At 34.3% G+C, this 12,255-nt stretch overlaps 1 protein-coding gene across 1 annotated transcript in view; it reads right to left on the bottom strand.

Moving 5' to 3' along the window:
• LOC124232981 (gamma-aminobutyric acid receptor subunit gamma-1) overlaps positions 1–12,255 on the bottom strand; it is a 68,446-nt gene that overhangs the window by 34,494 nt on the left and 21,697 nt on the right. The window contains exon 3 of the mRNA XM_046649963.1: positions 4,383–4,450. Coding sequence (XP_046505919.1) covers positions 4,383–4,450 — 68 coding nt within the window. The remainder of the gene's footprint in view (positions 1–4,382; positions 4,451–12,255) is intronic.

Raw genomic sequence — 12,255 nt, 5'->3', positions numbered from 1 at the left:
TGGCTTCCCTGGAGCTCTCAGTGATTTTGATTTGACTCAGAGAATCACTCTAACACTTGAATATTGCACTTGTTAGTCAGAGGGTAAACTGCTACTGTTTTATTATCACGAGATATTTACTCAAAAGAGGAAAAATAGATAATCTTCCCAAAACCTGAAAAATTAAGAGGTTAAAAAATACTTTAATTCTAGCCTAATAACCTCTATGAACATCTTGCTGCCTTCAGTTCTGATTCTATATTTTTTGTTCTATTTATATTTAGATAGTTTTAGAGCATACATACATAGCTGAACAGCCTCTCTCCAAGTTACTATTTTTTTTCAATCTTCATTAGTGTGTCATTTTGAATTTAAATTCTTAAAATGGAAACTATTTATTGACTAATTTATTCATTCATTTAACATGCAATTATTGAATATCCTATCTTTTGTTAGTGACACCGAGATTAAAGCCATTAATCTAACCTGAAAAAAAGAAGAAAGAAAAACATATCCTATTGTAGAATGATACTGTTTTAGGTTTTATCAGTAATCTACAGAGATACTATTTTATGTAGCCAACCTTAAAAAGAAACAACCGTTTTTCACCAAATCCAATTTTGGCTAATTTAAAAAAACAAAATTGTTAAACCAATACATTAATTTTGTTCCTTACTAGTAACTTAAATTCCATGAGTAGTTAAGAGAGAATAAAACCTACCCTCTTGCTTGTTTAATTACACTCAAGTCTGCTTGCTTGATTACGTTCACATTCAAAGCAATTTTGTTCATTTTACGAAAACTGAATTCTAATTTCCCTGCATTGTTTAGCTAAAACAGTCTTCTATGTAAACTGCTCCTTATTAATCCCTAGTATGACAGTGCTTCTCTTTTAATAACACTGTGAAGTATTCATAGTTTTTTTCCTTATGTGTGTTTTAGTATCACCAGTTTTAACAGCAATTTCATTTAATTAGCTTTTTTAAAAACGATCACTGTCTAAGGTTACAAGTGTGTAACTTGCCCCACTGGGAAAACTAAATCTTTAATACCATGAAAGTTTTATACAGGAAGATCATCACAGAAGCCTCTCGGTAGCCATTCTTGTCAAAGCATTTCTGGAATACTAATTCAGCCTTGAAACCTACTTGTCTTTATTTTAACGACCACACTTTTTTCTTTCATGAATTCATTAAAATTGAAAACAAACGCTCCAAACAAAAAATATACAGTTCAAGAAAACGTAGACTTCCATATGCTCAAACAGGCTTATCTTCTCTAAGCACTGGTTAATTAGCATGAACATTGTAAGATTCTCCCAAAGAGAAAATTAACATTTTAGTAATGCCCTACTTTAGGAACTCCCATATTTGCATAACGTTAAATCAATACACACAGGTCTATAGAATGTTTTACCTTTACAAAAATCAAGAGGTTTGATAGGAATTTGTTTGGGGTAGAAGTAATACCAAACAATTCTTTGAAACTTTCTTTTCTGTTGCTTTCTTTGCCACTGCTTTATCTTCATTTTCTTGCCAACTTTGCTGTCTTATACTATCTCAGCTTCATCTTTCAGTTCCTTAAATGTATGTGTTCCCTAAGGTCTGATAATTAGTTCCTCTTTTCTTCTCTCTTTACTTTACAAGTGTTTTTCCCATTTCTCAGAGGTTTAGTTAATTCCTGACAAATATTTGCTCCAGTCCTAACTTTCTCCTGAGAGTTCACTCTTAATTGCAGACTCTCAAATTAAACTTATCCACAGCCAGTTCATATTCATTTGTATTAAGGTGACAGAGATGTCCCTTATGGTGTGGCCAAAATGCTGTCAGTACATTAGTCAGGGTAGGTAGCTGTGAAAGTTAATGACATTCAAGTGAACATTATATTGAGTAAGAGAAAAACTAAGCATGACTATAATACTAATAGGAATAAGCAGGCAATTGTTAAGCACATAACGGTTATGCAGGTCAGTTAAGACCTATAATAAAGAGACAATTTGATTGTTGTAATAATGAATAAATAAAGTGAGGGAAAAAATCATCAAAGTGTTAGAGAATTATCTTTGGATGGTGTTACAGGCTGAATTGTGTCCACCTAAAATTCATATATTGAAGCCCTAACCCCTAATACAGAAGGTGACTCTATTTGGAGATGGGGCCTTTAAAGAAGTGATTAAGCTAAAATGAGGCCATTAGGATGGGCCCTAAGCCAATCTGACTGATGTCCTTATAAGAAGAGAAAATTTGGATGCACAAAGAGCACCAGGGGTGCATGTGCACAGAGGAAAGACCATGTGGGGACACAATGAGAAAGCAGCCATTTGCAAGCTGAGGAGAGAGGCCTAAGAAGAAACCAAATTTGCTGACACCTTGATTTGGACTTCTAGCCTTCAGAGAAATAAATTTTTGTTGTTTGAGCCATCCAGTCTCCAGTACTCTGTTCTGGCAGCCTGAAAGACTAATACAAATGACAAAATCAAAGAAGATGGAAATACATTATTGAGCCCATTGAATGGGACCTAGTAGTTCGACTCACAGAAATGGGATTATTAGGGCTTGGGATAGAACATTTTTAACCTATTTTAATAATGTATATTGGTTATCTTGGAGGTGTTAATTATGTCCTCCAAATAGTAATAAAACATTATTTATTCGTTGTATAAAAGATAAATCATGAATACCACACTTTATCATTTTCCATCCTAAATGACCTTGCCTTGACATTTTCTCATATTCTCTCTCCCTTCTATATTTCTCTTATACTGTCTCTCACTCTCTCCCTTCTCTACCACGATACTCTTATCTCATAGTGTTCTAAGTCAATTTTCTCAAAATAGTAGTTCATAACATTAACCTGCATTCCCACTTACTCGCCATCACCTTGAAACCAGCGCATGACTGCATGTCTATCCCTGTAGAACTCATGTATGTCTTCAGAGCTCTGTGACAAGAAGCTGGACATGAGACTAATTTTGAGGATGCTAGAGGGACATACAATTCATCTGTTATTTCATTCCTACCTTCACCTTTCATTGAATTTCATACAACAGAGATAACCAGTACCACCTAATTGCAACACCAGTGAGCCCAATTTAATCCATTTCTCATTGGATTCTCATGTGCCTTGAAAATTGATGATTAGTTCCTCCTTATTCATCCTCTTTAATTTCTCAGGTTATATAACGTCATCTTCTCCTGGTTCTTCTCTTACCCTTCTGACTTTTCTGAGTATGCCCCTTTTCTGCTCTTCTCTTTCTCCCACCTATATATTTTATACATTGGTCTCATTATATCATCTGGTCCTCAGATCTGTGCTCTTCTTAATATGCATCTCCCCTTGGATCATTTCATGTATTCTTGAAGTTTTAAGCTATATTATATACTGCTTGTTCCTCTTTTCTTCTCAATTTGCATCTATATCCAGTCCTAACTTCACCCCTGAACAGCAGACTTAAAATCCAAATCATTTCTGGACTGCTCCTCCTGAATGTGCCATTAGCATTTGAGGCATGTGTGGCTATATTCCCTATCTCAAATAATGACTCTACCATCTACAAAGTCTCCTTATGTGTATACCTCAGAGTCAGACTGTGCACAACCAATGAATCATTAAATTTTGGAAAATTCACCTATTTAATATTTCCTAAACATGCTGTTATCTTCTTCTGTTCAATTGCTACTGCACTAGGTAAGGCCTTCAACATCTCTTGCCCAGACTAATGTAACAACCTCATAACTGGTCTCTCTAATCTTGGACTCGGATCCTTACATCCATCTGCTATACTATTGTAAGAGTGATTTATTAAAACTATAAATCTGCCTATGACACTCCCCTAAAGAAAAGATTCCAATCATTTCTCTTATCCAAAGGGATACAATTCATACATAAGTTTCCTATTATGGCTCACAAGACCATTCTTAATAATACCCTTGAACATCCTTTCAGCCTCAATTCCTTACCTTGTACTTTATGTTCCAGCGTCTTCAAATTGCTGGAAGTTTTCTTGATCTTATCAAGCTGTTTCACTGTCTGTGACTCTATGCATACTCCTTCCTCTGCCAGTAAGTCTCTTTTCTTCTCTGACTGACTACTTTTCCTTCAGGCCTTCTGGTTATCTCCTTCTAGATTCCTTCAGGGATCCACCCTTGATGGATCTGGTGATAATTTTTTATGCCCTAGCATAGTTCCTACCACACGTAGCACATTGCAGTAACAGGCTACACATTCTTAGATATGGGGATATTTTAGCTCCAATCCTAACACCCATCACATAGTAACTGCACATGTTACCCTAACCTCATTCAGAATTAGCTATCAGAAATTACTCATAAACTCATTTTACTACTGAGGTGTAGACTCTAGAACTTTATGCAAGATAAGTATTTTTAATATTTACTACTCACCATATTTATAGGATCAACTGGTCCAATGCTGTTTACATAAACATCAGTTTCAATTACTGTAGGCCTCACTGCAAAATACCAACACAAAGCATGGTCAAAGATCTGATCAGAGGTTGTGTTAAATAGATCTTAGTTTTAAACAAATCTGTATAACTAATAATATTTTACTGCTTCAATCATAAAACATTCCTCATTATAAAATCAAGAAATATAGCCCATTATAAAAACACAAAACCTTTTTCAGCTTATAAATCAATACATTTTCAATTAAAAACATTCCAGTGTATAACCTAAAATTGTTAAAATTATGTAAATCATCCATTATAATTAAGAAAGTTAATTCAATAAAAAATGACTAGATAATTTGCTCCACAATAGTTGTAGAATTTGCGGATTGGATAGATTTTAGAGCCTAAATATTATGTAGTCCTACTTCAGGCATATCAGTCGTATGCTGGTAAACAACCTTGTTCTCGGAAAGAGAGGAAAAAAAGCCCTGCCTTGCAGCTTTTGCTGATTTCCATGCTGTCATTACTCCCACAATGGCTGATTTAAAGATACGACTGTAAAGTCATTGAATGCAGAGTTGGGACAATATATAATAAGGGGCTATTTTGAGACTCTATAAGCCAATTCCAGAACACACTGGAACTTGAAGCATAGTTATGATGATTAAAGAACATAATGCATGTAGAGCATCTCCTCCAGGTCTGATTCTTATGAGGAGGTTAATAAATATTTGTTCACGCCTCCTTCTTCCCTCGTTAACAATATTCCTTTAGGTTGTTTATACTGACTCCAGTGTAAGGTGTATTTTCATCTAATTCTCAGAGTATATTATATAGACGTCACTATACACTGCATCTATTGTGTTTTGTACATAATCATTTGTGTTTTTTCAGTTATTCTTTAAATTTACAATTTCTTAGTTATTCTTAACTATAATTTCCCAGTTATTTTTAAATGGTATATATAATGTTTTTATATTTTATCAAAATGTGTAGCACAGGTCCAACCTTTTAAATGTTTATCAAATGATATGTTTAATGAATCTTCACAATAGTGCCATATTTGATGATGATTTAGGCTTTCAACTTTTGCCATGTATTTCTGGCTTCCTATAATGAGATTCACCATAACAATGATAAGTTATAGACATATGCTTTTTGTTTGCTATAAAAAACATTTTCACACAGTTTCTTTTATTCCCTCTCCCTCACCAAAGGAGACATAAAGGGTTCATTTATTGATTCAGCAAATACTTACTGAGCAATGTGTGTATAGGGTTACAAAGCAGACAAGAAGGTGAAAAACATTCCATGAAGAAAATCTGGCATATCTCTTATGGAGATTTATATAGAGATAATGCAAATGAGATAAAGCAGAAAAGCCACCTTGTAGATAAAAAGTTTCTCTACTAAAATAGCATGTTTTTAGTAATGTTTACTCAGTTTTCCTTTCTAAACTTTACCTGACTTCCCTTTCTGGCATAGTATTTATCACTTTTACAATTCAGACGCTATGCTTGGCCCGGCAGGATGCATCTGCTTCTGGAACACACAGCCCAGTCTGCCTGTCTGAGTCTCTATCTGGTCCCAAGTCTCCCCATCTTAGCACCTCCAGTCTGGCAGAGCCCCCAGGGCTAGTAAGCTAGAAAACTTGAGGCATTTTGAAAAACAATGCCTACATAATTTCAAAACAATATTTATATTTACTCTTTGCGATAAAAATACCACACTTAAGGAAACATTAATAACATTTACATAGTTTGTTTTTCCTCAAGCAAAGTTTTTATTACATGGTGTACAAATTATCTTAGCTAGAAAAATAAATGAGATTTGCTAGAAATAGTTTTAGTATGCCAAACTATAGGTTCTAGACTCATACAGTACATGAAAATGTGACTCAATCTGATAGCCAACAATGAGATTCCTTAAATAAAATTAGATCATATGATTTATGGAAAGTTTTGTAATTTAACTTAGGCTGTTGTCGTCTGAAATGAGTGGCTTTAGCCCTTTGCCATTTATTTTTGACTAACTATATATTGCAGCCAATAAATATCATATACTTAGGCTAACTATAGCTATTTTTACAGAATGGTTTTTATAAAAGCCAATTAATAACAAGACAATAAGTTCATTAGTCCATTTGTAAGTATATTTATTGCCAGTTATAAGCAATTAAGTGCAATGAACCAGTCTTATTTAATTAGATTTTTTCAATTCATCTGATAAATCAACAAACACTGAGCATACACTCTTATTGCATGATACTAAGGGCTGAACACTGTCTACGCCAACAAGCAAATAATTTCAGAGGATATTTTTACAGATAGACATACTTTTTCACATTTACAGTGTAGAAAGTTTTAGATATGAGTGATCTATCCTGGTTTCCTGATATCAACATTTCCTTAGCCACTTATAAGACAAATACATACACATGTTAGGGAAATATTAACTCTGGCATTAGGACAAGAGCCACACTTAAGTATTTCAAGATGGACATAGATCAAGTTGATCTGGGATGGGACAGAAGAAGAGTCCCATCAGTGAGTTCAGTGTAGAACATTGCTACTGATAAAGAAGATATTCAAGAGATAAGTTGACAAATATATATTTGCAAACTATGAATATTTTTTTAGTTATTTTGTGCCCCATTTTATAGCTTTGGGCTGTTGATGTTTCATCCAATTCTTTAAACTTCAACCCCAAAACACAAGGAAGAATAAACCTGAAAGTGAACTAAAGTATTTCAGATTAATTTTGAAACTACGGTTAGTGATTATATGCTTCAAAAGGTATAGTCAAGAGGAAAACAATGGAAATTTGTGATTGTTCTTTGATAATGACTCATTACCACTTTTGTTGATTCATACTATGAATAATGAACATGGAACATTCTCCAGGATAGATCACATATTAGGCCACAAAACAAGCCTCCATAAACTTAAGAAGATTGAAATAATACCAAACATCTTTTCTGACCACAACAGTATAAAACTAAAATTCAACTACAGGGAGAAAATCAGAAAAGCCATGAATAGGTGGAGATTAAACAAAATGCTACTGAACAATGATTGGGATAATGAAGAAATCAAAGGAGAAATCAAAAAATACCTGGAGACAAATGAAGATGAAAATACAACATGCCAGAATCTATGGGATACAACAAAAGTGGTTCTAAGAGGGAAGTTTATAGCAATACAGGCCTACCTGAACAAACAAGAAAATAAAGAATCTAACAGTGCACATAAAGGAAATGGGAAAAGAAGAACAAACAAAGCCAAAATCAGAAGAAGGAAGGAGGGGCCGGCCTGGTGGCACAGCATTTAAGTGTACCGTTCCGCTTCTCGGCGGCCTCGGGTTCACAGGTTTGGTTCCTGGGTGTGGACATCGCACTGCTTGGCAAAAGCCATGCTGTGGTAAGCGTCCAACGTACAAAATAGAGGAAGATGGGCATGGATGTTAGCTCATGGTCAGTCTTCCTCAGCAAAAAGAGGAGGATTGGCAGTAGTTAGCTCAGGGCTAATCTTCCTCAAAAAAAAAAAAAAAAAGAAGGAAAGAAATAATAAAAATCAGAGCAGAAATAAACAAAATAGAGACTAAAAAAAAAAATAGAAAAAACCCCAATGAAAAAAAGCTGGTTCTTTGACAAAACAAGAAAATTTACAAAACTTTAGGTAGACTCACCAAGAAAAAAAGAGAGAAGGCTCAAATAAACAAAATCAGAAATTAAAGAGGAAAAAATAGAATAGACACCTCAGAAATACAAAAGATTATAAGAGAGTACTATGAAAAGCTTTACACCAACAAATTGGGTAATTGAGAAGAAATGGATAAATTCTCAAATCGTACAACCTTTCAAAACTGAATCAAGAAGAAGTAGAGAATTTGAATAGACCAATCACCAGTAAGGAGATCAAAACAGTAATCAAAAACCTCCCCAAAAATAAAAGTCCAGGACCAGATGGCTTTCCTGGTGAATTCTACCAAACATTCAAAGACTTAATACCTATCCTTCTCAAACTCTTCTAAAAAATTGAAGAGGAAGGGAGGCTTCCTAACTGATTTGACAAAGCCAATAGTATCCTGATACCAAAACAAGACAAGGACAACACATGAAAAGAAAATTACAGACCAATATCACTGGTGAACATCAATGCAAAAATCCTCAAGAAAATACTAGCAAATCGAACACAACAATACAATAAATCAAGTGGGATTTATGCCAGATATACAAAGTTGGTGCAACATCTGAAAATCAATCAACGTGATACACCCCATCAACAAAATGAAGAATAAAAATTTCATGATGGTCTCAATAGATGTAGAGAGAGCATTTGACAAGACACAGCATCCATTTATGATAAAACTCTAAATAAAGTGGGTATAGAAGGAAAATATTTTAACATAATAAAGGCCATATATGACAAATCCACAGCTAATATCATTCTCAACAAAGAAAAACTGAAAACTATCCCTCTAAGAACAGGAACCAGACAAGGATGCCCACTGTCACCACTCTTATTTAACATAGTATTGAAGTCCTAGCCAGAGCAAACAGGCAAGAAAAAGAAGGAAATGAGATCCAAATTGGAAAAAAGTGAAACTGTCACTATTTGCAGATGACATGATTTTATATATAGTAAAATCTAAAGAATCCACCAAAATATTTAGAAATAATAATTGAATATGGTAAATTTGCAGGATACAAAATCAACGTCAGTTGTGTTTCTATACACTAACCATGAAGTAGCAGAAAGAGAAATTAAGAATACAATCCCATTTACAATTGCAACAAAAAGAATAAAATACCTAGGAATAAACTTAACCAAAGAATTGAAAGTTCTGTACACTGAAAACTATAAAACATTTTTGAAAGCAATTGAAGTCACAAAGAAATGGGAAGATATTCTGTGCTCTTGGATTGGAAGAATTAATATAGGTAAAATGTCCATATTTCCTAAAGCAATCCACAGATTCAATGCAATCCTTATCAAAGTTCCAATAACATTTTTCACAAAAATAGAAGAAAGAATCCTAAAATTTATATGGAACAACAGAAGACCCTGATTAGCCAAAGGAATCCTGAGAAAAAGGAACAGAGCTGGAGGTATCACACTCCCTGATTTCAAAATATACTATAAAGCCATAGTAACCAAAGTAGCATGGCACAAACATCGACACACAGATCAATCAAACAGAATCGAGAGCCCAGAAATGAACACATACACCTATGGACAGCTAATTTTTGACAAAGGAGCCAAGAACATACAACGTAGAATGGAAAGTCTCTTCAATAAATAGTGCTGGGAAAACTGGACAGTCACATGTGAAAGAATGAAAGTAGACCCTTATCTTACACCATGCACAAAAGTTAACTCAACGTGGATTAAAGACTTTAATGTAAAACTTGAAACCATGAAACTTCTAGAAGAAAACATAAGCAGTATGCTCTTCGACATCAGTCTTAGCAACGTATTTTCAAGTACCATGTTGACTGAGCAAGAGAAACAAGAGAAAAAATAAACAGTGGGACTACATTAAAGTAAAAAGCTTCTGCACAGCAAAGGGTACCATCAACAAAATGAAAAGACAACCTAACAATTGGTAGAAGATATTTGCAAACCATATATCTGTAAAGGGGTTAATATCCAAAACATATTAAAAAAACACATACATCTCAACAACAACAAAACTAACAACCCAATTAAAAAATGGGCAAAAGGTCTGAACAGACATTTCCCCAAAGAAGATATACAGATGGACAGCAGGCACCTGAAAAGATGTCCATCTTCACTATCAGGGAAATGCAAATCAAAACTCCAATGAGATATCACCTCGCCCTCATCAGAATGACTATGATTAACAAGACAGGAAATAACAGGTGTTGCAGAAGACATGGAAAGAAGGGAACTCTCATACACTGCTGGTGGGAGTGCAAACTGGTGCAGCCACTATGGAAAACAGTATGGGGATTCGTCAAAAAATTAAGAATAGAACTACCATACGATCCAGCTATTCCACTGCTGGGTATTTATCCAAAGAACCTGAAAATATGAATGCATAAAGTACATGCACCCCTATGTTCATTGCAGCATTATTCACAACCACAATGACTTGGAAGCAACCTAGGTACCCATCAAAAGATGAATGGATAAAGAAGATGTGGGCATATATACACAATGTAATACTACTCAGCCATAAAAAATGACGAAATCCAGCCATTTGCGACAACATGGATGGACCTTGAGGGTATTGTGCTAAGTGAAATAAGTCAGAGGGAGAAAGTCAAATACCATATGATCTCACTTCTAAATAGAAGACAAAAACAACAACAAACAATCACACAGAGACAGAAATTGGATTGGTGGTCACCAGAGAGGGAGGGGGGAGGGAGGAACATGAAAGGGGTGATTAGGCACATGTGATGGTGATGGATTTTAATTAGTCTTTGGGTGGTGAACATGATGTAATCTACACAGAAATTAAAGATAATGATGCACAACTGAAATTAATATAATGTTATAAACCAATGTTATCACAATAAAAAATTTTTTAAAAAATTTTAAAAAGAAGATGTAAATTAAAATGGACTTAAAAAGCATTTTCTCCATAATTGTTTCTAACCATCCTTTCTTGGATGCCTATTCTAACTACTCTAAGATATCTTTAGCAGATTATGCAGCTTTTTGGTCACTTTTGGATATTAAAATTAACTCGTCAATTAAAAATTCTAATCCTGGAGAAAAAGTTTGACAGTTTTTTCTTGTCGCCCCAAAACAGACATAAAAAAAGAAATATCTCCACTGATCCAGATATTGCAGTTATAATACACAGACTTTGAAAGAACTGTGACTAATGTATTCTTATTGTCCTAGAATAGACAGCAGGGGTTCTCAACCCAAAGACGTCATATGTGGGTCCAGATACTCCTTCCCAGGACTTACTAACAAGGAAATGTCGACTAACACTCACCATTTCCCTTCCAAGACAAATAGATACTGGCATATGTACGGATAAAAAGGTACATATGGATAAATAGGTACTTAAGACTGTGTTGTCTACTACTTTAGCCAGTAGATACCAACAGAGAAAGCCAGAAAAGATACTAACACAAATTTTGGACAGAAAAGAATGCCTACAAATATCACTTTAATAATTAAGTCATTTATTATTTATAGTCTGAGATGAACACATAAAATGCTACTATGCATGGTATATATGACTACTTAAATTAAATAGAAATTAATAAATTAAAACAAAAATGTTTTTTCTTAGCCACACTAACCACATTTCAAGTACTCAATAGCCAATAAACAATTTAAAGTATTTAATACTCGTACATATATGTAACTATTATTAATATACATTATATACATTTATAATATACATTTATTACATACATTTATAATATATATTAAATATATATATATATCTAGCTATTGGGAATGTATTCTTAGGTGAATGGAAGAGTGGTGTCTCATCCTACAGTTAAACATCTCTTCAGGCAGCAGACTTAGCAACCTGCTCCTGTTCCTATACCTGATCAAGGGAAAAGAAAGTTAGGAGGGGTGGTAGGACTTAAAGAAACAAAAGCAGTGGAGTATCTGCCACTCCTTCTTTAGAATGTCTAGGATGTTTTAGTTTCTGGTGGGTATAACTCATATCAAAATAAAACAATTGAGCTAGAGGGATTTCACCAGTTTTTTGACCCAAGAGTGTTGTGCGCCAGCAGCACATATCTCCGGACTAGATGATTGAGGAAAGGAACTAAGGAGGGAAGAAGACATAGAGACCCATCCAGATTTCCTATGTCAAGGAAGTAAGCAATATAAAATGCCTATCAACAGAACAACAAAAGCCAT

Source organism: Equus quagga, unplaced genomic scaffold (assembly GCF_021613505.1).
Source record: "Equus quagga isolate Etosha38 unplaced genomic scaffold, UCLA_HA_Equagga_1.0 146_RagTag, whole genome shotgun sequence".
Lineage (NCBI taxonomy): Eukaryota > Metazoa > Chordata > Mammalia > Perissodactyla > Equidae > Equus > Equus quagga.
The sequence above is the reverse complement of the archived record's forward strand: the minus strand, read 5'-3'. Positions and strand labels throughout refer to the sequence as shown.